Source organism: Tamandua tetradactyla, chromosome 7 (assembly GCF_023851605.1).
Source record: "Tamandua tetradactyla isolate mTamTet1 chromosome 7, mTamTet1.pri, whole genome shotgun sequence".
NCBI classification, from domain to species: Eukaryota; Metazoa; Chordata; class Mammalia; order Pilosa; family Myrmecophagidae; genus Tamandua; species Tamandua tetradactyla.
Window position 1 is genome coordinate 925,295 of NC_135333.1, and position 27,552 is coordinate 952,846.

The 27,552-nt window shown below is 37.3% G+C and overlaps 1 protein-coding gene across 4 annotated transcripts in view; it reads left to right on the forward strand.

Moving 5' to 3' along the window:
- The window catches only part of GNPAT (glyceronephosphate O-acyltransferase), a 66,857-nt gene that overhangs the window by 21,100 nt on the left and 18,205 nt on the right, over positions 1-27,552 (forward strand). Inside the window, exons 1-11 of one of the 4 annotated variants that reach the window (XM_077168330.1) lie at positions 3,392-4,356; positions 5,992-6,174; positions 9,386-9,562; positions 12,007-12,136; positions 14,367-14,494; positions 14,802-14,877; positions 15,163-15,314; positions 15,410-15,540; positions 17,644-17,867; positions 20,547-20,789; positions 22,493-22,572. In XM_077168330.1, coding sequence (XP_077024445.1) covers positions 6,025-6,174; positions 9,386-9,562; positions 12,007-12,136; positions 14,367-14,494; positions 14,802-14,877; positions 15,163-15,314; positions 15,410-15,540; positions 17,644-17,867; positions 20,547-20,789; positions 22,493-22,572 — 1,491 coding nt within the window. In that variant the 5' untranslated portion in view covers positions 3,392-4,356; positions 5,992-6,024. Of the gene's footprint in view, positions 1-3,391; positions 4,357-5,991; positions 6,175-9,385; positions 9,563-12,006; positions 12,137-14,366; positions 14,495-14,801; positions 14,878-15,162; positions 15,315-15,409; positions 15,541-17,643; positions 17,868-20,546; positions 20,790-22,492; positions 22,573-27,552 lie in introns of those variants that run through there. The other 3 variants (XM_077168329.1, XM_077168333.1, XM_077168331.1) reach the window with 3 other exon arrangements.

Genomic DNA, 27,552 nt, shown 5'->3' on the forward strand with positions numbered 1-27,552 from the left:
GATTAAAGGACCTTTTTCTCATTCTGTGCTCTCTGTGTTTCAGTTGTTCAAATGAGCTATGCAGATAGGTTAAATTAGATTATGCACTATAGAAAATTTCAGTTCCAGATCAAATAAACCTTTCTTCCATTAGTCTCAAAGAGTATGTGTGGTTCTAACATATAGACACTGTCTTCCTTAATCCTATGTTCTGAATTACTTTAACCCCAACTTGTTCAGCTTCATTCTTATCTCTAAATATCAGGTTGTATATATAAAAGAGCCTCTCAAAATCCAGAAATAATAATCACCACTCCAGACTTAATGTGTCTGCTTTAAAAGCTTACAATTTAGGCCCATGTTTTCTTATAAGCATTTTCTACAGGTGACCGTACCATTATTGGTTTTTTGATCCTGGCTTATTTGGTCTCACCAAGTGTCCCACATGTTCATTCACATCATTGCATGCCTCATGACATAAGTATACACCATTGTTCACCATTCTGCTTTTCCTTCAGTACATCCTTCAGCCACCTGCATTCATCGAGTGATGCTCCTTTTATCCAGGGTATAGACAGATGAGTAAAAAAAATATATGGATTAAAAAAATAAACAGATAATGGGGGGACAAAGGGTAAAATAAATTGGTAGATGGAAATGCTGCTGGTCAATGAGAGGGAGGGGCAAGGGGTATGGGATGTATGAATTTTTTCTTTTTTCTTTTTCTGGAATGATGCAAATATTCTAAAAATGATCATGGTAATGAACACACAACTATGTGATGATGTTGTGAGCCATTTAGTGTACACCATGTATGGGCTGTATGTGTGTGACGATTTCTCAATAAAATATATATTTTTAAAAAGCCAATTAATCATGGAAAAAAAAGAATGTTAGTTGCATTTTTTTTTTTTATGAGAGCAAGGAATATATGGAAATGGAAGAGTCCAAGATCCGTAGGGCAGGATGTGAAGCTGGCGACTCTGATGAAGGATCTGGACGAACTCCACTGGAGAGGCTTGCCAGCTAAAGCAAGCCTTCCAGTGATCAGATTATGTGTCACTCATTGCAGAAGACACTCCCCTTAGCTGATTATAAATGCAATCAGCTGTGGATGCAGTCAACATAATCATTTACCATGAAATGTAAACTGGCAACCATGGAAATGGAAGAGTCCAAGATCTGTAGGGCAGGATGTGAAGCTGGCGACTCTGATGAAACTAAGGTGTATTCAAGGTTCATTCACCTAGTTGCAAGCCTCATAACTTTATTCCTTCTTACAGTCACTCAATATTTCATTGTATGTGCATACCACATTATGTTGAATGAAATAAGGCAGAAATACAAAGACAAATATTGTAAGTCCTCACTAATATGGACTAACTGTAATGTGTGAACTCTGAGAATAGAATTCTAGAGCATAGGGTATCAGGTGATAGAAAATAGGCAGATATTGGGCAATCTGATCAAGGAGTACAGAACCTTCAGTAAGGCTTATTGTAAAGCAGTCATGTTATTCCTGAGTTTTAACTGTTATTTCTAAATTCCAAGGTGCTGAGCTCTTTGTGTATATAGTTGCTGGAACTTTGGGTATCTATGTGACACCTAGAACTCAGAGTTAGAGTTCTACAGCTCTAAAAGTCAGTATTACCCTATAGAGCAACTGATAGAAAAGCTGAAAAAGATAGCACACTTCAATTAGAGATATGAATGAAGCTGATCTAGTTAGAACTAACGTAGATCAGTGTCATGGTCAGGTTCCAGGTAGTGGTGCCTGGTCATCTGGTTGGGCAAATGCTGGCCTGTCTGTTGCTATGAGGACATTTCATGGTAAATGATTATGTTGACTGCATCCACAGCTGATTGCATTTATAATCAGCTAAGGGGAGTGTCTTCTGCAATGAGTGACACATAATCTGATCACTGGAAGGCTTGCTTTAGCTGGCAAGCCTCTCCAGTGGAGTTCGTCCAGATCCTTCATCAGAGTCGCCAGCTTCACATCCTGCCCTACGGATCTTGGACTCTTCCATTTCCATGGTTGCCAGCCGGCCCTCCTGAGAGTTTGTTGAGGACTTTCCTCAGAGTCACCAGCTTGCGGCCTGCCCTACAGACTTTAGAGTCTACATTCCCATGGTTACGTGAGACACTTTTATAAATTTTATTTCTGTGGATATCTCTTGCTATTCTGTTTCTCTAGAGAACCCTAGCTAATACACTCAGAATACAGAGTAAAGGATGATATTGAGTGTATCATCTTTTGACTCTATCACTTCATCTTCTGTGTGAGATCAAAGGAAGAGATGTTTATTTGGAACAAAATTTATATTTTCTATAGCACACTGTCTGATTTAACCTACGTGCTCAGTTTACTCAAACAGCACAGTTACATGGAACCTTGAATAGGGAATGAAATCTTGTTATTTTTTACTGGTTAATCCCAGTTTTGGGCAGAAAATAAAAAAGGATTTGCAAAGTCTCCTGGAGGGACTGGGGAAAAATGTGGAAATATTAAACTTCCCACCTGGGGGATTCCTGATAGCCTCATTAGCATTAGGGACTACCATTTAACAAACCACGCCCTTGATCGTGGGGCTTGCTCCTGGAAAACTTATTCCTGAGAAGGAGAAGCTAAGCTTTCTTATAATTATGCTTAAGAATCACCTCCAGAGACCTTCTTTTGTGGATCAGATTTGGCCTCTCCTTCTAAGCCAGCTCTTCAGATTAAGCTCACTACCCTCTGTCCTATGTGCGAGATGACTTCCAGCAGTGTACTTCTCCCTGGCAACTTGGGGCAGGACTTCCAGGGATGAGACTGGCCCTGGAGTATCGTGCGGTTGAGAAAGCCTTCTTGACCAAAGGGAGAAAAGAAATTAAAGTTTCAGTTGCGAAGAAATTTCAGATAGAGTTGAGAGGCCATTCTGGAGGTTATTCTTATACTTTATATGGATATTACATTTTAGTTTCTAGTGTATTACAAAGAAATATCTGAAAACTGTTGAACTGTAATCCAGTAGCCATGATTCTTTTTTGGGGGGGGTGCATGGTCCAGGAAATGAAAGTAGCCTTGATTCTTGATAATGAATCATAACTCTATGGCTTTTATGTGATTTATGGATTTTATGTGAAATATGGATTTCATGTGATTGTGAAAACCTTGTAACTGACACTATATCCAGTGTATGAGCAGATGAGTAAGAAAATAAAGACTAAATAAATAAATAAATAAATAATAGGGGAGGATAAAGGTTATGGGATGTTTTGGGTGTTCTTTTTTTCTTTTTCTTTTTCTTTTTCTTTCTTCCTTCCTTCCTCCCTCCCTCCCTCCCTCTCTCCCTCCCCTCTTCCTTCCTTTCTTTCTTTCTTTCTTCTACATGGGCAGGCACTGGGAATCAAACCCAGTTCTCTGGCATGGCAGGCGAGAACTCTGCCTGCTGAGCCACCATGACCCTCCCTATTTTTATTTTTATTTTTCTTGGACTAATGAAAATGCTCTAAAATTGATTGTGGTGATGAATGCACAACTATATGATGTGAGCCACTGATTGTGTACTTTGAATGATTATTGGCTGTGTGAACGTATCTCAATAAAATTAATTAGAAAAACTAAGGTGTGAAAGAAACTTAAATGGCACATAGGAGTGTTTATAATATTAGGAGAAAAATCAGGTTGCAAATCAAAATGTACATGTGGCAAGGAGAAGAAAGTGTCTACATGCACAGAAAAAAGCATTCACAAAAATATTCTCTGGATCATGGGATTACAGGTGATTTTAATTTTCTCATTTGTGCTTTAGTGTATTTTTCAAATTTATAATGAACATGTGTGTATCACTTAAGTAATTAGAAAAAAAATATTTTAAGATGTTAAAGAACATGTGCTGGTTTGAAAGGAAGTATGCCCCCCCTAAGAAAAGCCATGTTTTAATATGTCTCATTTCGTAAAGGTAGAATAATCCCTATTCAATACTGTATATTTGAAACTGTAATGAGATCATCTCCCTGGTTGATGTGATTTAGTCAAGAGTGGTTGTTAAGCTGGATTAGGTGATGACATGTCTTCACCCATTTGAGTGGGTCTTGATTAGTTTCTGAAGTCCTATAAAAGAGGAAACATTTTGGAGAGAGAGATTCAGAGAGAGCGGAGAATGCTGCAGCACCATGAAGCAGAGAGTCCACTAGCCAGTGACCTTTGGAGATGAAGAAGGAAAATGCCTCCCGGGGAGCTTCATGAAACAGGAAGCCAGGAGAAGATGCTAGCAGATGACGCCGTGTTTGCCATGTGCCCTTCCAGCTGAGAGAGAAGCCCTGACTGTGTTTGCTATGTGCCTTCTCACTTGAGAGAGAGACTCTGAACTTCATCGGTCTTCTTGAACCAAGGTATCTTTCCTCGGATGCCTTTGATTGGACATTTCTATAGACTTGTTTTTAATTGAACATTTTCTCAGCCTTAGAACTATAAACTAGCAGCTCATTAAATTCCCCTTTTTAAAAGCCATTCCATTTTTGGTATATTGCATTCCGGCAGCCAGCAAACTAGAACAGAACATAAAGTTGATTATGTTTTAAAACAATGCCTAATGTGGGGAAATAAGATATAATTGGAAAGATAAGGTAAACTATATTTAGGATGGTCTGTATTTTGAATTAAAAACATGTATTTCTGTAGCTATGAATAAAAAAGCAAAGAAATCTGCTAAATATAAAAGTTGTTATTCCTGCATATAAAATTGTTGGCTAATTATATTTGCTCAATATATTTCTGTTTCTAAATTTCCCATAATTAAACATGGTAAGTAGTAGAGTATATTTGTAAGGAACAAGATCTCTGAAGCCAGAATGCTCAAGCTTGAATCATGTCTCTGCCCTTTACTAACTATAGGACCTTGGATGAATTATTTAGCTTCCTTGTACCTTGGTTTCCCAATTAGACAGAATAATGATAACTACTTTATAGGTTTGTGGTGAATATTGTTCCTTAATATATGTAAAGCTCTTAAAATAGTGCCTGACATGTTTTAAATTTTTTTTAACTTTTTTTATTGTATAATATAACATATATACAAAGCAAAGAAATAAAAAAGTAATAGTTTTCAAAGCACTCTTCAACAAGTAGTTATAAGACAGATCCCAGCATTTGTTGTGGGCTACCATACCATCCTCTCAGATTTTTCCTTCTAGCTGCTCCAGAATATAGGAGAGTGCCTGAAACTATAAGCATCTATTTATGGTAGCTAGAATATTAATATAACTACTATTCCTTTTTTTTTTTTTTTAAACATGGGCACACACTGGGAAATGAACCTAGGTTTTCCAGCATGGCAGGTGAGAACTCTTGCCACTGAGCCACTATTGCCCGCCCAACAATTACTTTTTATAATCAGAAGACAGTCTTTTCCTTTTTAAAATTAACAACGCAGAGATAGCCTGGTAAACATCAGTTTTGCGGGTTGGTTGGATAGAAGCTGAATTGCAGTGGTTTGAAAAGAAGATGAGAAAATGATTATAGCAAATCCAGTCTATTTGATAATAGCTTATAGAGGAGCACTTTTTTTCTTTCACAACCACGTGCATTTATTTTATTTGGCATAATATTGAGTTTCTAAGGTATGTTTTAACTTAGTTGCTAAAGCTAAATAGAAGAGGTAGACAAAACAAGTTTGTGTGTTGAAACTGTAAATATGACACTGATTTGGAATGGTGTAACATTTAATATCTTACCCTTGCTATCTTTGTTAACTTTCTCAGAAGAATACTGGCTTCTCAAAGATAGCAAATAGCAACATGATAATGAAATACTATGATTAATTCAATATCAGTTTTACTGTTCCTAATTGTCTTTACATTTCTTTTTCTTAGTATATGAAAATCTAATATCATAACTCTCTGCTCTTAATCATATATCACAGAATAAAATTTTGGGCAAAGATGAAACTTTACCAATACAGTCCCTAATCTGTCTTAATTTATTTTACAGTGTGTGTTCTTTATTCTTTCATTTGCCTTATTCAACAGAAGGAGCTCAAAAAGTGGGATGATTTTGAGGATATGTTAGAGGAGAGGAGGCATGTCAGTGACTTGAAATTTGCAATGAAATGCTACACACCTCTAATATATAAGGGAATTACTCCTTGCAAGCCAAGTGATATTAAATGTAGTGTTCTCAATTCTGAAGAGATTCGTTATATCATTAAACAGGTAAGTGATTTCCTCTTCAACCATGGTCAAATTTGTTCATTCTCTTCTTGATTCTATGAATTTGTTTACTGTCTTTCATGTATCTTTTTACATTTAGCTATATTCATATTCATTATATAGTTATTATCCCCATAATATGTGCCTCTTTACTAGACACTGAGGATGTTATTGTGAGCAAGTTCAACACAGTTCCTGACCTCTTATGTTGATAGCTAGTAGGGAATGATGACAGTTGTACAGTCAATTATAATAAAATATGATACAAGACATTGTTAGTGGGAGTCCAAAGTCTTCTGTTAATTAGGGGCACTGATTAGTTATAAAGGCAACTAAGTTGGGATAGGGAGCATTTTAGTTAGTAAAAGCTGTGGAATGCGATATATCTGAAACAGAACAGCCTTTAAAAAGAGGAAAGTTACAAGTTTATAATTCTAAGGCTGTGAAAATATCCAAATTAAGGCAAAGTTATGAAAATGTCCAATCTAAGGCATCCAGGGAAAGATACTTTGGTTCCAGAAGGCCGATGACATTCAGGGTTTCTCTCTCAGCTGGAAAGACACATGGCGAGCGCTACTTTTTTCTTCAGTGGCTTCCCTGGAGCTCTGTCCATTCTTTTGGCTCTGTCAGTTCTGGTGGCTCTCATGGCTCTGGTGGCTCTAAAGCTTTTTCCGAAATGGTTCCCTCGTAAAGGGCTTCAGGAAGCAATCCCACCTTAGTGAGTGAAGACACATTTCCATGGAAACCATCTAATTAGAAGTTACCACCCATAATTGGGTGGGTTATATCTCCATGGAAACAGTCAAAAATATTCCACCCAGCAATATTGAATGAGGATTAAACGACATGACTTTTCTGGGGTACATAGCAGGTTCAAACCAGCACAGGGAGTTAGGAACATGAATTTTTTTTTTTTTTTAATGAGGGCTGAAAGATGACTTTTTAAAAGACCTAAAAGATAATTAGGTGTTTTCCAGATGAAGTGGGTGAAGAAGAGTGTTTCTCATAGAGGAAATAACTTGTTCCCATGGATTTTGTAATTTGTTGCACTTTAGAATCACTTGGGGAGTTTTTAAAAATCCCTATGCCTGTGTCTTATCTGTATACAAATTAAATCAGAAGTGCCAGTTAGTGGGAATGAGGTATCAATATTTTTTTAAAGAAGCTCGGATGATTTCAAAGCATAGCAAAGTTTGGGAACCGCTAGCTTATTTTTAAGTTATAGAGCTAAGGAGACCATTCATGGGACTTGAAAGTAGTTCAAAATGACAGACCAAAGAGAACAAAGAAGGGGTAGTGATAAGAAATGAGATTAGAAAAGTAAGCAGGGGTCAAGTCGTGAAGGGCTTTGTAGACCACATAAAGGAATTGGATTTTAACCTAAGTACAGGGTAAAGCCATTGGAAGTTTTCAAGTTAGAGTTGTGATATGACATGAAACTTTGTTTTAGGAAGACCATTTTGCTAAAAATGGAGACAGGAAGTCTGTTTCTGATACTTTTTTTCCTGATACTTTTGAGATAATCCTTTGTAGCATCTCTGGATTGGGGATTGGTTGTAGAACAAGGAAATGGACAGATTTAAGATATTTAACAGTGGAGTCAGCCTTATTTAATGACTAGTTTGGTGTAGGAAGCAAAAGAAGAAAGAATCAAGGATGATAGAGCCATTCCCTTAGGTACAGAACTTAGAGAAGGAAGGTGAAGTTCTCTTTTGGGCAAGTGAATTTCAAGTGCCTGCAGAATATTGAAATGGGAGGTATTCAGTAGGCACAATTAGAATTTCCTGATGCCAGGTTCTCCACGTCATATTATCTGATTTCCTTTAGTCTGTAAACAGTTCCATCTTGGGAAAACATCTTTGCTTTAACCTGATATCCTCCCTCTTCTTCAGACTATTCAGTATTCTCTGACCATTCTTTGCTTCCCTACCTGCTGTTCATCTAGTCTTCTGTCCATTTGTATTCAGTCTGGGTTCAGTTTTAGCCAGATTATTGAACATTTTCTTGCCAAGATCCTCTTTCAGTTAACTTCTGAATAAAATAAAGGAAATATAGGTAAAAGGAAACAGTTTATCCCAGTCCCACCCTCTTGGGCCTATTGAAATGAGGTCTCAAAGTCAGTCACTTTAAAAGATAAATGAAACTATTTAGAAATTATTACAAAGAAATTTTTACACTGAGGGTGTAAGTTTGAGCAAAGGTGGAGGTTGAACAACATTGCGAATGTAATAATGCCACTGAATTATTCACTTAAAAATTAATTTTAAGTTATGTAATATCACTTCAGTTTAACAAAAAAGAAAGTACGTCTTTACTGCATGTAACTGGGGAAATTGGGGCTTCAGTGTCCCATCCTCTTGTTTTTCTGTGTCTTACTCTAAAACAGGTCATTTTCTTTTGGGAGAAATAAGTATAGTTATCATTTATAAACTTTACTCCTTTTCAGAATGCTTGTTCAGGAGAAAGCTAAAAAGGTCCAACTAGGCCTCCTTGGGGACAGAAATGGTGACATGTTCATCTCTGGGCCCTTGATAGTCCTATCACGCAGTCAGCATTTTCTTTTCTTTACGAGAACATGTAGTGGGTCATGTGAATAAAGAAAGTCTCATTAATGAGACCAGTGATTCCACTAACAACCCTTCGATAGTCTGGGGATACTTGTACTAGTGACTTGTATATCTGAATTGGTTATTTCAAAATAATTTTGTAAGCCTGCCTTGTGGGAGACCCAGAGTCAGCCCAGGTGCCCCAATAATGATAATAATGGTAGTAATAATAAATTTGTATTTTTACTTTGTGTATTACCTTGTAATAGCATTGAGCAAACGGATGACGTGATGAAACAGTCTACTAAGAGAGACTGATTAAATGTATGTTCTAGAATACTTGATCATGGGGAGCAACTAACAACTTATTTTATAGAGTTTGGATGTTAGATCATTAACAAATCAAATAGAAAAGTGAGATGTTTTCTTTGTCTAAAATGGTATCTTAGAAAACCAATTCTCTTTGAATTTCTAGTCTTTAAACTTGCCTAAATAGGACTGTTTATTTACTTTTACTATGTTGGAAAATAAATTTTTTCTTTTTAAATTAAGAAGAAAACATACCATCTTTCAATGATCCGTTTCAAACTAGTCATGCTGGTTTGAGTAGAAAAGTTTCCGGCTTCTTTTTTTTCAGAAATTGACTCCTGCTTTCCCTTTCCTTTTAGCTTTCGAAGGAATCCCTTCAGTCTGTTGATGTCTTCCAAGAAGAAGCTTGTGAAATCTTGGATGAAATGAGTCACAAACTACGTCTGGGAGCTGTCCGTTTTTTTGCCTTCACTCTGAGCAAAATATTTAAACAAATTTTCTCGAAAGTGTGTGTAAATGAAGAAGGTCTTCAGAAAGTGAGTATCATTTGCTAACATACTCAGGGAAATCTCACTTTGGCACTAGCCAGCTAGGGCCTGGTCATCAGGCAGCCAGTCTTGGCAGAAGAGGAGCTGCCTCTCTGAAGGTTTTTTTTTTTTTTTTTAATGTCATACCTGTAGATATCAGACTAAATTAATCAAGTATGACAGGCTAATTTAATGTCAGATATACATAACAGTTAGAAAAATAATGGAAAGAATTCCTGAGTGTGCTTCATCTAAATTCCCTTACGACATATGCTAGATCCTTTTCTCAATAGTCTTGTGTGTATTTCTATAAGCAAGGGTATTCTCTTATGGTGCAATCATCAAAATAAGGAAATTAATATTGATATAATACTAGTAATAAATACCCTATTCATATGTCACCAGTTGTCCTAATTAAATCCTATATTGCAAAAGAAAATCCTAATAAATCATATATTGTTTTTATAGCTCTTTAGACCCCTCTAATACAGAACAATTCCTTAACCTTTCTTTGTGTTTAATGTTATTATTTTTAAAAAGAACAGGTCACTTATTTTTTAGTGTCCTTTGATTTGGGTTTGATTGAGGTTTTCTCAAAGTTAGGTTTAGATTACGGACTTCTGGCAGGAATGCCTCAGAAGTGGTGATGTGTTCTTCTCAGAGCATATCAGGAGCAGATGGCGTCTGCCCCATTCCTGGTGATGGTCACTTTCATCACGTGGTGCTAGTGGTTTCTCCACTGTAAGTCACTGTTTTCCCATTTGCCATTAGTAAGTGTCTTGTGGAGAGACCTTCTAAGTATCCTCTTTCTCCTCGCACTTTCCTCCTCTAGTTTTATTATCCACTGATGAGTTTGCCTGAATCAGTTTTTACTCTAATGGTTGCCAAATGTGATTCTTGCACTTCTATGACTCCTATTATTTATTAGTTTGCTTTCCTTACAAAGTTTCTTTTTTAAAAAAAAAAAAAAAGGAGGAAGGAGGGAAGAAAAAGAGAAAGAAAGAGAGGCAGAGGCAGAGAGAGAAAGAAAACGAGGGGAAAAGAGGGAGAGAGAAAGGGTAAAGGAAAGGGGGTAATTGTGGTCAAGAGCAGCACATTCCCCATCTGTCCCCCGAGTCTTGATCTAGATCATACTAGAGCAAAATATCAGAGGAAGTTGCATTCACGTTCTCATTTGGGAGCTGATCATTTCTTGGCCTGTTCTCTAGAGCAAATCATTCAGCTCACCTGAGCCTTCACAGTGTCATCTTTACCAGAGTCATAATATCAAGATTATACAGTATCTCTTCTTTTGTGACTGGCTTATTTCACTGAGGATTATGTCCTCAAGATTCATCCACACTGTCATATGCTTTGGGACCTCATTTTGTCTTATTGCTGCATAATATTCCATTGTATGTCTATACCACATTTTGTTTATCCACTCATCTGTTGATGGGCAGTTGAATTGCTTCCATCTTTCAGCAATTGTGAATAGTGCCGCTATTCTTTTTTTAAAATTCCTTTGTGTATTTTAATACTATTTTTCCTCTTAATGGGAAGTTCTTACCTTCATTTGTCTTCCTTCTCATTCCTTTTAACATTCTCTTATTCTGTCATTTATTTTCCTTTCAAGTATTCCTTTTTCTTACTGTTAATCTTTTCTAGATTGTTGACTTAACTCTGGATCACCGTCAAAGAATTTAGTACAGTACTTGGGCCTTGGTAATGTTGGCTAGCCATTTTTCACTGTGTGCAAATTACCTTGCCTAGGTTGGTTATATTTTGATCTCAGAAAAATCGATAACACATTGAAAACAGTTAATATTTTAGAGGTTGTTAGTGGGATCTGAAGAATATATCTGAACCTGTCAAATGCATGCCTTCCAACTACAAGGTCCCAATTCTCCCTTGTAATGAGTCCAGCCTACAAATGGAGAAATACCATTCCTCTCACTTTGTTCTAATAATTCATGTATCATATTTTTAAAAAAAACAACCTTCCCAAGAGAAGCTTTGTTTTCTCCCACTGTAAATAGCCAGTCTGGTGCAGTGGTTAATAGTTGACTTTTTAGTTAGACTGACTTGAGTTCCATTCTCAGCTCCACCAGTTATTCAGTGCATGAACATTTTTGTAAATCAGGAAGCTATCAGACTTATTTATAAATATGTGGTGTTAAATAATGCATGTAAAAGACTTAATATCATGCCCAACTAATAATTGTTAGTGATCATCATCATTATTATTCTGATCCTTTCAAGTTTACATTTTTAATATTCTTACATTATATAAAATTGTTTAACTAGAACTCTGAAATTTATCTTACCTTGTCAGACTAAATTAAGTTTTGTATGTGTGGTAGGGGAGGCAGAAAAGATTTAGCATACACATCCTCCTCCATTTTGTAATTTAAGATCAGATTTTAATACTGTGACAACTGAAATTATTCAAAACTTTAAACTTTGTTTTAAAGCTACAACGAGCCATCCAGGAGCATCCAGTTGTTCTGCTTCCTAGTCATCGAAGTTACATTGACTTTCTGATGTTGTCTTTTGTTTTTTTCAACTATGATTTACCTATGCCAGTCATAGCAGCAGGAATGGGTAAGTATTTTTGCCTATTATTTTTTAATTATGAAAATTAAAATGATTACTGTAATGATTTTAACAATAATGAGGTATTTAAAGAATATGATAAAAATAGTCTCTCCTTTCTTCCTCCAATCCCAGTCTTTAATAGTTTGGATTATGCCCTTCCATACTATGTTTTAGACAGACATATACAAGTGTATATGCACATAAGGTCTGGTTTAGGTTTACAAAATCTAAACCATACTACCTATATGTATTACCTGCCTTTTGCCCTTTTTATTTAATAATACATCAATGACTATCTCTCTAACATTTTTTAATATCTATATAATATTCAGCAGTATGGATGTATCATAATTTAGTAGTTTTGCTATTACAAACAACTCTGTAATATATATATGTATCTTTTCATAGCATGAAGACTATAGGGTGCCATCTGGGTCACTGAAAAGCAAATAATGGATGCATATTTAAACTTCCGTTTCTAATATGAAAATAGTTGCAATATTCATAGCTGGTTTGGTTAATCCATGATTCTGACATGTAATCCTTTTGTTGTGTTAAACTTTCATCATAATAACATATGCAACTCAAAATTTCCCATTTTAACCGTTTTCAAGTATATAGTTATGTGATATCAGTTACATTCATGACACTGTGCTACCATCACCAGCATCCATTATGCCTCCTTTTTCCTCACTTAAAACAGAAATCCTGGAGCTGTCAAATAATAACTCCCTTTTCTCCTAATCCCTCGGCCCCTAGTAACCTGTAATCTACTTTCTGTCTCTATGTGATTGACTTCTAGTTATTTCATAACAGTACAATCATACAATATTTGTTTTTCTGTGTCTGGCTAATTCTGCTTAGTGTAATGTCTTTAGAGTTCATCAAGGTTGCCATGTGTATCAACTTCATTCCCTTTTATGGCTGAATAACATTACATTGTATCTATATACCACATTGTTTCTCCATTAATCTGTTGATGGACATCTAAGTTGCTTCCACCTTTCAGCTATTGTAAATAAATGCTGCTTTAAATTTTGATGTACAGATCATCTTTTTAAGTCCCTGCTTTCACTTCTTTGGGGCCTATACCAAGAAACGGGATTGCCAGGTCATATGGTAATTCTGTGTTCAGTTTTCTGGGAACTGCCAAAGTGACTTCCACAGTAGCTGCACCTTTTTACAATTCTATAAACGATGTATAAGGATTCTAATTTCTCTACATCCTTTCCAACATTTGTTATTTCTGTTTTTATGATAATAGCCATCCCAATGGATGTGAAATGGAATTTTATTGTAGTTTTGATTTGCATTTGCCGGACCATCAGTAAAGTTGAGCATCTTTTCGTTATTTATTGACCATTTGTATATCTTCTTTGGAGAAATGTCTTTTCAGGTCCTATGCCTATTTTTCAGTTGTGTTATTTGTCTTTTCGTTTTGAGGTGTAGGAGTTCTTTATATATTCTGTATATTAAACCTTTATCAGATATATGGTTAGCAGTTATTCTCTCCCATTCTGTAGGTTATCTTTTCACTTTCTCAACTGCAGGATATTTGTATTTTGGTGCTTTTGTTTCTGTAGGATTGATTTCTAAAAGTAGGCTTACTGAGGCAAAAACATTTATTAACACTTTCAGGGTAACTTGGAAAGCTATGATTCAAACATATGCTTTTGTCAATAAATACAGTGAACAGTAAGGTAAAAATTGTGAAGGACTTAAAGACTTTGAAAACATTTTTATCCATGTGGACATTGTGAGGAAATTATTTGAAAATTAAGGATAATGAAGAGAATGACTGTTTTAAAATTGATGGAAGAACTCTTCCATCAATTCTAGCCTTCTTTATTTAATTTGTTCCACAAAAAGTAGGTTGATATTTCTACCTGATGGGAGAAAGAAGAGAGCTGGTTGGGTCTGGATGAACAGAGTATGAGGGACAATTTGGCATGTCATCAAGTTCAGCAGCAGTGCCAACTGGTCTGGTTGCAAATGAAATGATGCAAGGGGTGGCACAAAGTGACCTCCCAGTGAACACCTGGCCCACAGAGTCCTTTCTCTTCCATAATTCTATAATAGATGTCACTCCTTGTGGAATTTAATCACAGAAAGTATAATTATTAATATCTTAGATGTATCGTCACCAACACGAAATATTTCTTTAGAAGTGTTTGGGTTTAGATCTTTATAGAAAGATTCAAGATTTTTAAATATTAATTCCTCCTTCATTTTTCAGATTTCCTGGGAATGAAAATGGTTGGTGAACTGCTACGCATGTCAGGTGCCTTTTTCATGCGACGCACTTTTGGTGGCAATAAACTCTACTGGGCTGTGTTCTCTGAATATGTAAAAACTATGTTACGGGTAAGTACATATAATTACCAAGTGCTTTCAAACTATATTTTATTTTCACTGGTGTTTGCTATAAGATCTCATTTAAATTTTTAATTTCTGAATGAGGTGCTTAGCTTTTTTTTTTCCTCAAGGAATGTTCATAACTTCTGCAATATGTTGGGTCTATGTGACTCTCTTGTTTAAGTTCCACTGTAAGTAGCGTTTTGTTCAGAGGGCTGGGGAGGGAGCTTGGGAAAAGGAATCAAAAGAAGCATTTATCATTTTGAGAGTAGGCAATGGGTTTCTTTGTTTTGTTTTGTTTGTTTTCTCTTTAAAGAATGGTTATGCTCCTGTTGAATTTTTCCTCGAAGGGACAAGAAGCCGTACTGCCAAGACGTTGACTCCTAAATTAGGTACGTCACTTACAAATTAGAAGACCATTGCAATAAGAATATTCATATGCAAAGGGAAGGGAAAAAAGCACACATACAAAAAGTATTAGGCTTGACTGCATCATAGCTGCTAAATATAACTTGACACTTTTTTGTAAGATATTTGTTATTTGAAAGTATAGCTGTTTCTTAAAGTGTTTATATTTATGGATTTGGTGGACATTTTTAGCTTATTCCTGCTTATGTGCCCCTTGTTTTCTCTACTTTTCAATATGTATACTGAAACATTTCCCTCTTTGTTTACAGGTCTTCTGAATATTGTGATGGAACCATTTTTTAAAAGAGAAGTTTTTGATACCTATCTTATTCCAATTAGCATCAGTTATGATAAGATATTGGAAGAAACTCTCTATGCGTATGAACTTCTAGGTGTTCCTAAGCCAAAAGAATCAACAACTGTACGTGAAGGATAACCAAGCTTCATTTTATTTACATTTAGAGAATATGCTAATTTACATATCTGTTCATTTCTAAATTTGCTCATTTTTGTTAGGGCTTATTGAAAGCCAGGAAGATTCTCTCTGAAAATTTTGGAAACATCCATGTTTACTTTGGAGACCCTGTATCACTTCGATCTCTGGCAGCTGGGAGGATGGATCGGAGTCCATACAACTTGGTTCCAAGGTACAAGGGTCTGTGCTTTAATGAATTTATCTTGAAATAAGGATTAAAGTTTAAAAGTTTGAATCGTGATTTTTGAGTTGGCCACTTCTAGGATTGTAACTTCGTTTTGGTTTTCATGATGTCATACACAGTTTATTGGGGAAGCTACGTTATTCCATTTCTCCAGTGGAAAGTTTCAACTAAAGGAGAATTATATGTTTGCAAAAAAAAAAATGATTAGCTGCAGAATATATATGTCAAATGTGCAAAGTCAGAAAATGATCATTCTTCCTAGGGAGCCTGTTCTAGTTTGCTAGCTGCTGGAATGCAATATACCAGAAACGGAATGACTTTTAAAAAGGGGAATTTAATGAGTTGCTAGTTTACAGTTCTAAGGCCGAGAAAATGTCCCAATTAAAACAAGTCTAAAGAAATGTCCAATCAAAGGCATCTAGGGAAAGATACCTTGGTTCAAGAAGGCCGATGAAGTTCAGGGTTTCTCTCTCAAGTGAGAAGGCACATGGCGAACACAGTAAGGGCTTCTCTCTCAGCTGGAAGGGCACATGGCGGACACGGCGTCATCTGCTAGCTTTGTCTCCTGGCTTCCTGTTTCATGAAGCTCCCCGGGAGGCATCTTCCTTCATCATCTCCAAAGGTTGCTGGCTGATGGACTCTCTGCTTTGTAGTGTTGCTCTCTCTGAATCTCTCTGAATCTCTCATTCTCCAAAATGTTTCCTCTTTTATAGGACTTCAGAAACTAATCAAGACCCACTCAAATGGGTGGAGACATGTCATCCCCTAATCCAGTTTAACAACCACTCTTAACTAAATCACATCAACCAGGGAGATGATCTCATTACAGTTTCAAATATACAGTATTGAATAGGGATTATTCTACCTTTAAGAAATGGGATTTATATTAGAACATGGCTTTTCTTAGGGGACATGCTTCCTTTCAAACCAGCACAGAGCCAGTATTCTACTAAACTTAAAAGTGGAAAGACAGGTATTTGCATAGGGATTGTTGAGCAGTATTGGTAACCAACAAAATGATGCACTAAGAATTTTTTTGATCCCAGAGAGGATTGAATAAGACTAATGAATATTAACAAATGAGAGTGATTTCCTGTTCTCAAGAAGGTTACTGTTATATGGGCAAGTAAATGTATTAGGTTCTTTCAGAATGCAGGATACAAATATATATATTTGGGTTTTCTTAATTTAGAGAAATACACGTAGAAAAGTAAGAGAGACGGAAACCATCTGTCCAGCCAGGCCGCACCTGACTGCAACATCATTCGTAATTTATCTGTAGCTCTAACAGACCCTCAACAACCAGGTGCCTCAATAGATGCTTTTTTGTTATGTTTAAAAGCAAACATTGGCTTTTGTTGCTGCAGGCTTCCTCTCTATAGATCTCAAATTGAGTTGGCTACTTATTATTTAGTACAGGCACCCTATTGGCTACATTGTTCTCATGAAGCCAACTTGTTATTCGGCTGTTTTTTATGTCGCATGCATCTCCCTGCTCCAACCAGCTCTCTAGGTTCCTGGTATGTGATTCAAAGTTTGGTGATCCATGTATAAATAAGCCCTCAAACAAGGACTATAGTAGCACTTGGCAGGTGCTCTGAAGCTTTTTAGAAGAGGGTAGTGTAACGGTCAGGAAAACTACACAGTTTATCCTGTATAGCCAGAAACAGTTATGTAATCTGATAAGTACATCCTATACTAGACAGATATTATAGTACTCCTTAGAGTACTGTGGACCCAGAGAAGACAGTAATTAATTCTACTAGAGGAGGCATGAATTTTCACAGAAGTGGTATAGTCTAATTTACAAAGCAACAGAAATCTGTTTGCCTGAAACTGGGAATATAGGACATAAGACCGTCTTCCCTTAAGTATTTTTTTAATCATCTCTCAAATGCATACCCTGGAGAAGAATGGACAGATTACACTATAGTAGAGCAAAGGAATAGTTTTTATATATAACCTAAGATAATTCAGTTGATAGACAGTATGAGAAGCCTTTGAATGGATCTGTCTCCCCACTCCCCTCCACATTCATATTTTTTCTAGATAGCAGCACTGTAATTTGCTGTTCTGTAATCTTTCTTTCAGGTACATTCCTCAGAAGCAGTCAGAGGACATGCATGCCTTTGTCACTGAAGTTGCCTACAGAATGCAGCTACTGCAAATTGAAAACATGGTTCTCAGCCCATGGACCCTAATAGTTGCTGTTTTGCTTCAGAATCTGCCATCCATGGACTTTGATGCTCTGGTTGAAAAGACGTTATGGCTGAAAGGTTTAACCCATGCATTTGGAGGATTTCTCATTTGGCCTGGTATTATCCACGTGATGTGAACAAATGCTTGCTTTTTTTATTTCTTAATTTGGGAAAGTTGCATCCTAAACATGAAGAAATCTATGGAGAACTTTGAGCAAAGTATTGCTGAGAAAGAGAAAGAAAATCTAGTTTGTGTTTATAACTATAGGATATCAAACATAGCATGTTGACTGTTTGAGAATAATTGTTTATAGGTCATTTCCCCCTACTAGACTCTGTCTTGAGCACTAGATGCTATTTCCCTGCCCCTTAGTAGAGTGGAGAATACATACTCAAATCCTTTGTAGTTCACATGTGCTGCTTTCCATAAGTACCTCTTTTTAATATTTGCAACCCATCGTTGTAGGGAAAAAGGGCCGACTTGTAGAACTTTATACAGTTCTCTGAGAAAATCTACTTTGTAATAGCCTCTTTGGAGTTACGAATACTATGCCTGAAGTTTGGGATACTTAAGGCAATAATTAAATTGTTTTCAATCTAGTTGATTTAAGATTATAGAGGGTACAGTTGGAAATGCAATATTTTTAAGACCAGATAATTATTTATATTTGAATACTACTGTTCATTCATCAAACCTATATTGAGTTCATAGTGGTGCTAAGTACTATAAGGGACATAAGATGAATAAAATGCCATCCTGTTCTTGAAATTATCTGGTTTATAGGGATCAGAGGTGGGTGGGTAATGGGTAAACTAGAAATGAGGGCCCAGTGAAATAAAGATAAAAAGCTATAGACAAACTGCAGAGGGTACTGCAAACAGTGTCTAGGAGAGGGACCACAGTCAGGAAAGATTTCATAGACAGAGTGACATATGAACTGCATCTCGACAAAAAAGCAGTTCTTCAGAGGGGCATGAGGGAGAGAAGCATTGGTAATGGAGGTTTTAGGAAATGGAAAACGGCATGAAATAGCATTGGGTATTCATTGCTCTACATCCAGTTTGTCAGTGTTTGAGTGTCGGTAAGAGGGCGCTAGAGGAGAAAGATGCGGACAGCCGCTCAATAGTAGAGGCCTAGGTGTCTTGGGGAGCTGAAATCTATAGGTTACTGGAAGCAGTAAAGGATTTTAAGCAGGAAAGTGTGGCAGATTGGCATTTAGAAAGCAAACTGGTATCAGTTTTAAAGATAGACCACAGCTGGAAGAGATTGGAGGAAGGGAGACAAGTTAGAAGGCTGCCCGGCCTAGGTGCAAAATGAGGAAGGCCTGGGCCCCCGTAGTAGCAGAACTAGGGGCACCACTAAGATATGTTCAGGAAGAATTACTAACAAAGTTGACAGTCAGTTGAATGTCGGTTACCAATAGGAAAATAAAGTTAGATCAGATGTGTGTTCTCTGTATTTTCATGGTCTAATTAGGCAAAGGACATGTAATATAGAACAAGATAGAAAATGTTGAATATCATGTGAGAGAAATAGATAAAGTACTAAACTCATTAGTCTTTGGCCCTGGAACATGGAAACATAGGTGCCTGTCTTTCTAAGGTGTTTTGCTTTTTCAAGATTGGATAAATAGGTGGCTGATCCATAGCTAAGAATATCTGTTCAGCCAGTACAGTAACTCCAGTTACTATTAAAATGAGGGTTGGTTGGTATCTAAGTTACAGTGATTTAGTAGGGTGATTAAATATAATTCCTAATTTAGAATGTGTTACAATATTCAGCTTCTTTTTCTTTTCTACTCAGATTTTCCCTTATTCCTAAGCATTCTCATATCTAGAGCTTTTTATGATAATTTCATATAAAAATATCATTAGCTTGAGCAAGGTAAAACAAGGCAAATTGGTCAAGAATTAGTGTTATCAAGTATGGAAGGAAAAGCACATTTCTCATTTGTCCCTTCCATAAAGCAACAACAGAGCTTGTTATCCAGTTTCAGTAGTTTGCCTATTCTTATACTTCTGTCATCTGTGTCCTTAGCTCAGGTTAACAGTAACAATATCTCTCTTGCAGAGAATATTTGTTAAATATTACCATCTACTCTATTCATTTAGCTTCTATAACTCTTAACTCTTTGGCTGTCTTCAGGCTGACAGTGTGTCAGCCAAGTTATCAGGCACTTTTATAGGTCCTCTTCTTTAGTTATCTTTGATGTGGGGAAAACGGGAAAATCTCCTCAACACCTCTCTGTGTCCAGTGCTAGGAGAGTGCCTCTTTGGATTGCCCTTTGACCCACCTGCACGGCTGTATTCCTGTCTTCTTGGTACTGATCTTAAGCAAGTTGTGTATGTGTGTGTTTTAAGTATGGTTTCAGTACACTCATACAGCAACCGTGGGCCCTCTGTCTCAACTGTCTTTAAATTCACACATATGTCATCTTCTAGTCATGTAGTTCACTATTTAAACACTTTGGATCCTGTTAGTTCTTGAGGTAGGCATGAAAAGTCAGTTTCCACAGTGGGAACCGCGCCTTTTGGAGTGCCTGACAAATCTGAAGGTGAATAAGAAAGTGTCTTATATGTCCTTAGAGAAATAGTTGATTTATGAAATTGTACTTTTTAAATGTCCTTCACATATGATGTCATTACTTCAGTTGGTAGAGCTTAAAGCCATACCCAGCACTAGAAAATGAAATAGCTGTTAGGTTACTAGGGTTAGTACATAGCAAGGCCTAAGATTCCCAGCAGTGACACCTCTCTTTTCTTTGCTGTTTGCCCGAATGAATTGTCTTTGTATAGATAATGAACCTGCTGATGAAGTTGTCCAGTCCAGCATTCTTCTGCATTCCAATATCGCCAGTCTTGTCAGAGATCAGGTGATTGTGAAAATGGACTCTGGAAAGTCAGAAGATGCCAATGGACTGATTTCCCAGCACATTACACTCCTCATGTGCTCGGCTTACAGGAACCAGTTGCTGAACATTTTTGTTCGTCCTTCCTTAGTAGCTGTAGCACTGAAGATGACACCTGGGTGCAGGAAAGGTAACTGTCAGGAATGTGATCTTCAATTTTGGAAGAGATCTGGCCATTCAGTTTAAAGAAGGTAGCAATGTTTGAAACATTTTCAGTGTCTAGACACATCCATGCAACTCACACACCAATATGGAATGGAGCCTTTAGTACTCAGATGATTTTAAATTCATTTCCCCTAACATGGCCATCTGCTTAGAATTTTGAAATTGAAAGGGACCAAAGAAATCATCTAATCTAAACCCCTCCTTTTATAAATAAGGAAAATTAAGCATATAAAGTTGCTTAATCACTTGAGGATGGATTTGGGGTTAGAACAGAGTTCTCCATATTGGGTCTGATGCTTTTTTTTCCCACTATAACAGTTCCCTCGTCTGACAAAGGCAGATAGGGTAGGTAAACAATCAAAAAGTATATGAGGTGATGATGAATATGCAACTATATGATGGTATTGTGAATTACTGATTATATGTGAGGAATGGAATGATTATAAGTTAAGAATGTTTGTGTTTGTTGTTATTTTTTTTAAAAAAATTGATTAAAAAAGTATATGAGGGCAGTGTGACTGGCTTAGCAAGTAGAATTCTCGCCTGCCATGCCAGAGACCTAGGTTCGATTCTTGGTGCCTGTCCATGCAAAAAAAAGTATATGAATGTTTAGTGTCTGCTGTATGCACAGTAGCATTCTGGTTGCTACTATAAGGAGAATAAAAATGAGTAAAACACAGTTTGTTTTTTTGTATCATAAGTTGTTAAGGCTAGTGGTTCTCTACCCAGACTATACATTAAAATTGCTGGGGGAGTGAGCCCCACCCCCAAAGATTCTGACTTAATCCGTCGAGATGTGGGCTGTACATTGGTGTTTTTCACTGCCTTTTTCTTTTTCTTTTTCTTTTTTTTCCCTATAAAGTTCCACAGGCAATTCTAAGGAAAAGTTTTAGCCTGGAGGGAATCTTAGAAGTCTGTGGTCATCTCCCAGCCCCCTCATTTTTAAGATGAGGAAACAACCAGAGAGGGCAGGTGATTTGGTTCAGGACATAGAAAACTCAAATCTTTATTCTTAGTTCATCCAAAGTTTTCTCAAACTGGAATTCCTGAATAGCTAAGGGACTCATAAATGTATTTCTAGGTTGTTGCAAACCCCCTGAAATTGGAGGTAATGTTTTGTATCCATATGTATGTACATTTTTCTGATGAGAAAGTTCATAGCATATATCAGAAAGATGAACAATCTCTACAACACTGCCTCCATAGTTAAATAGGCAAGGTAGTCGGTCATACATGTCTGGATAATAAGGCAGTATTTTCTGCAATTGTGTGGTGGTTTATCTAGCGTAACAATACCATAAAAATGTCAGGAAATATGAACATGAAGAGAAATTAATAAATGAGTTCCTTTCCTTCTCTAGGAGGGAGTAGCAGAGAATGAAGTATCTGGCTGCTAAGAAATAAATTGGGTGATTCATTATCAGACTGACTGATTAGAGGACTGGTTATATTTTAGATTCAACCATTAAAACTATGCTAGACTCGTCTCCTCTATAGATAAAGTTTGTATTGGTTATAGTTTTCTTTAGGAGGCTTAATTCTTGTCACTAGGTTATAGATAAAAATATACCTCTGAAATGCTACGTTCTGAGAGACCATGAACTTCTTGTTACTCCCTGAAAGTTTAAACAGCAATGTTGTAATTTTATGTAATGCATTTGTTTACAGAGGATGTCTACAATTGCTTTTGCTTCCTACGTGATGTTTTTTCAGATGAGTTCATCTTCCTTCCAGGAAACTCACTAAAGGTAAAGTCTTTATAATTACATAGCAGCTGTGTTTGCAGTGTGAGTTCTGGAAATGTTGGCTGTAGATGTACAGATCTGTCACAGGCAATATGTCTTCTCTTTCTTTCAAGGCCAAGTGGTCAGTTTAAGGAGAAATTTAGGCACCCACAGGTCCACAACTACCTACTTTGATGCTTGGTCAAGTTTATATTAATAATTTAGGGATTATTTGTAAGAGGAGGGTCATCCTGCTAGAGAGGCGGGGCCAAGATGGTGGCTTAGTAAGGTACGTGCGTCTTAGTTCCTCCTCCAAAGCAACTACTAGGTGAACTGAAACAGTGCAGAACAGCTCCCGGGACCACGGCAGGGAATGGACACACATCGTACCCCACTCTGGACTGGCTAGTCTGACTGCGAGAATCAGCTGCGGTGAGATCCCCGAGCGGCGCGCGATTTCCCGAGCAGCGGCAGCTGTGGCGGCCGGAGCTCCTCCCTCCCTCCTTCCCGGGCCGGCTGAGAGTCTCGGAGAGGCAAGTTTCCCAAGCCGAGGTGGCCAGCGCCCCTCTTTTGCGGGCGGCTTCCTGGTCTGGCTACGAGTCTCGGATCAGAGGACTACCCAAGCCGCGGTGGCCCTCCCCCACGGGCGGCTTCCTGGTCCGGTGGGGAATTCCCCAGGCCTTGGCGGCCGGAGACCGATGCCCCTCCCCCCACAGGCGACATCCTGGTCCGGTGGCAAATTCCCCGGGCCCGCTGCAGCCGGTGACCAGCCACAGGGTCCCCTCAAGCCGCGGTGGCTGACGCCCCCACCACGCACGGTCCCAAACCAACGGAGTGAATTGGATTGGAAATCCCCAGGCCGCGGAGATCAGTGACCGGGGGGATCCCTTCCAAACACGTGAGACAAACGTGTGCCACGAGCGCCACCTACTGGACAGGATAAGAAAAACAGAACCCAGAGATTGCACAGAAAAATCTTACAACCTTGCTGGGTCCGACACCCAGGGAAATCTGACTAAATGCCCAGACGCCAGCAGTAGAAGATAACGGTCCACGCTCAGATGATTGAGAATATGGCCCAGTCAAAGGAACAAACCAATAGTTCAAATGAGATACAAGAGCTGAGACAACTAATGCTGAATATACGAACAGAAATGGAAAACTTCTTCAAAAAGGAAATCGATAAATTGAGGGAGGACATGAAGAAGACATGGGCTGAACATAAAGAAGAAATAGAAAAACTGAAAAAAACAAATCACAGAACTTATGGAACTGAAGGACAAAGTAGAAAAGATGGAAAAAACAATGCATACCTACAATCATAGATTCAAAGAGACAGAAGATAGAATTAGTGATTTCGAGGATGGAACATCTGAATTCCAAAAAGAAACAGAATCTATCGGGAAAAGAATGGAAAAATTTGAACAGGGTATCAGGGAACTCAAGGACAATATGAAGCGCACAAATATACGTGTTGTGGGTGTCCCAGAAGGAGAAGAGAAGGGAAAAGGAGGAGAAAAACTAATGGAAGAAATTATCACTGAAAATTTCCCAACTCTTATGAAAGACCTAAAATTACAGATCCAAGAAGTGCAGCGCACCCCAAAGAGATTAGACCCAAATAGGCGTTCTCCAAGACACTTACTAGTTAGAATGTCAGAGGTCAAAGAGAAAGAGAGGATCTTGAAAGCAGCAAGAGTAAAACAATCCATCACATACAAGGGAAACCCAATAAGACTATGTGTAGATTTCTCAGCAGAAACCATGGAGGCTAGAAGACAGTGGGATGATATATTTAAATTACTAAAAGAGAAAAACTGCCAACCAAGACTCCTATATCCAGCAAAATTATCCTTCAAAAATGAGGGAGAAATTAAAACATTCTCAAACAAAAAGTCACTGAGAGAATTTGTGACCAAGAGACCAGCTCTGCAAGAAATACTAAAGGGAGCACTAGAGTCAGATATGAAAAGACAGAAGAGAGAGGTATGGAGAAGAGTGTAGAAAGAAGGAAAATCAGATATGATATATATAATACAAAAAGCAAAATGTTAGAGGAAAATATTATCCAAACAGTAATAACACTAAATGTCAATGGACGATGCATGATCATCGTTTCTTAGTACATTTGCATCGGTTTAGAAGAACTAGCAACACAACCGAAAAAGATATAGAATGTTAATATAGAGAAAAAAAATAAAAGTAATAATAGTAAGAACAAAACAAAGCAAAACAAAAACCTATAGCTCAGATGCAGCTTCATTCAGTGTTTTAACATAATTACTTTACAATTAGGTATTATTGTGCTGTCCATTTTTGAGTTTTTGTATCTAGTCCTATTGCACAGTCTGTATCCCCTCAGCTCCAATTACCCATTATCTTACCCTGTTTCTAACTCCTGCTGAACTCTGTTACCAATGACATATTCCAAGTTTATTCTCGAGTGTCGATTCACATCATTGGGACCATACAGTATTTGTCTTTTAGTTTTTGGCTAGACTCACTCAGCATAATGTTCTCTAGGTCCATCCATGTTATTACATGCTTCATAAGTTTATCCTGTCTTAAAGCTGCATAATATTCCATCGTATGTATATACCACAGTTTGTTTAGCCACTCGTCTGTTGATGGACATTTTGGCTGTTTCCATCTCTTTGCAATTGTAAATAATGCTGCTATAAACATTGGTGTGCAAATGTCCGTTTGGGTTTTTGCCCTTAATTCCTTTGAGTAGATACTTAGCAATGGTATTGCTGGGTCGTATGGCAATTCTATATTCAGCTTTTTGAGGAACCGCCAAACTGCCTTCCACAGTGGTTGCACCATTTGACATTCCCACCAACAGTGGATAAGTGTGCCTCTTTCACCGCATCCTCTCCAGCACTTGTCATTTTCTGTTTTGTTGATAATGGCCATTCTGGTGGGTGTGAGATGATATCTCATTGTGGTTTTGATTTGCATTTCTCTAATGGCCAGGGACATTGAGCATCTCTTCATGTGCCTTTTGGCCATTTGTATTTCCTCCTCTGAGAGGTGTCTATTCAAGTCTTTTTCCCATTTTGTAATTGGGTTGGCTGTCTTTTTGTTGTTGAGTTGAACAATCTCATTATAAATTCTGGATACTAGACCTTTATCTGATATGTCGTTTCCAAATATTGATTCCCATTGTGAAGGCTGTCTTTCTACTTTCTTGATGAAGTTCTTTGATGCACAAAAGTGTTTAATTTTGAGGAGTTCCCATTTATTTATTTCCTTCTTCAGTGCTATTGCTTTAGGTTTAAGGTCCATAAAACTGCCTCCAATTGTAAGATTCATAAGATATCTCCCTACATTTTCCTCTAACTGTTTTATGGTCTTAGACCTAATGTTTAGATCTTTGATCCATTTTGAGTTAACTTGTGTGTACAGTGTGAGATATGGGTCTTCTTTCATTCTTTTGCATATGGATATCCAGTTCTCTAGGCACCATTTATTGAAGAGACTGTTCTGTCCCAGGTGAGTTGGCTTGACTGCCTTATCAAAGATCAAATGTCCATAGATGAGAGGGTCTATATCTGAGCACTCTATTCGATTCCATTGGTCGATATATCTATCTTTATGCCAATACCATGCTGTTTTGACCACTGTGGCTTCATAATATGCCTTAAAGTCAGGCAGTGCAAGACCTCCAGCTTCGTTTTTTTTCCTCAAGATGTTTTTAGCAATTCGGGGCACCCTGCCCTTCCAGATAAATTTGCTTATTGATTTTTCTATTTCTGAAAAATAAGTTGTTGGGATTTTGATTGGTATTGCATTCAATCTGTAAATCAATTTAGGTAGGATTGACATCTTAACTATATTTAGTCTTCCAATCCATGAACACAGTATGCCCTTCCATCTATTTAGGTCTTCTGTGATTTCTTTTAGCAGTTTTTTGTAGTTTTCTTTATATAGGTTTTTTGTCTCTTTAGTTAAATTTATTCCTAGGTATTTTATTCTTTTAGTTGCAATTGTAAATGGGATTCGTTTCTTGATTTCCCCCTCTGCTTGTTCATTGCTAGTGTATAGAAATGCTACAGATTTTCGAATGTTGATCTTGTAACCTGCTACTTTGCTGTACTCATTTATTAGCTCTAGTAGTTTTGTTGTGGATTTTTCCGGGTTTTCGACGTATGGTATCATATCGTCTGCAAACAGTGATAGTTTTACTTCTTCCTTTCCAATTTTGAGGCCTTGTATTTCTTTTTCTTGTCTAATTGCTCTGGCTAGAACCTCCAACACAATGTTGAATAATAGTGGTGATAGTGGACATCCTTGTCTTGTTCCTGATCTTAGGGGGAAAGTTTTCCATTTTTCCCCATTGAGGATGATATTAGCTGTGGGTTTTTCATATATTCCCTCTATCATTTTAAGGAAGTTCCCTTGTATTCCTATCCTTTGAAGTGTTTTCAACAGGAAAGGATGTTGAATCTTGTCAAATGCCTTCTCTGCATCAATTGAGATGATCATGTGATTTTTCTGCTTTGATTTGTTGATATGGTGTATTACATTAATTGATTTTCTTATGTTGAACCATCCTTGCATACCTGGGATGAATCCTACTTGGTCATGATGTATAATTCTTTTAATGTGTTGTTGGATACGATTTGCTAGAATTTTATTGAGGATTTTTGCATCTATATTCATTAGAGAGATTGGCCTGTAGTTTTCTTTTTTTGTAATATCTTTGCCTGGTTTTGGTATGAGGGTGATGTTGGCTTCATAGAATGAATTAGGTAGTTTTCCCTCCGCTTCGATTTTTTTGAAGAGTTTGAGGAGAGTTTGTACTAATTCTTTCTGGAATGTTTGATAGAATTCAGATGTGAAGCCGTCTGGTCCTGGACTTTTCTTTTTAGGGAGCTTTTGAATGACTAATTCAATTTCTTTACTTGTGATTGGTTTGTTGAGGTCATCTATGTCTTCTTGAGTCAAAGTTGGTTGTTCATGTCTTTCCAGGAACCCGTCCATTTCCTCTAAATTGTTGTA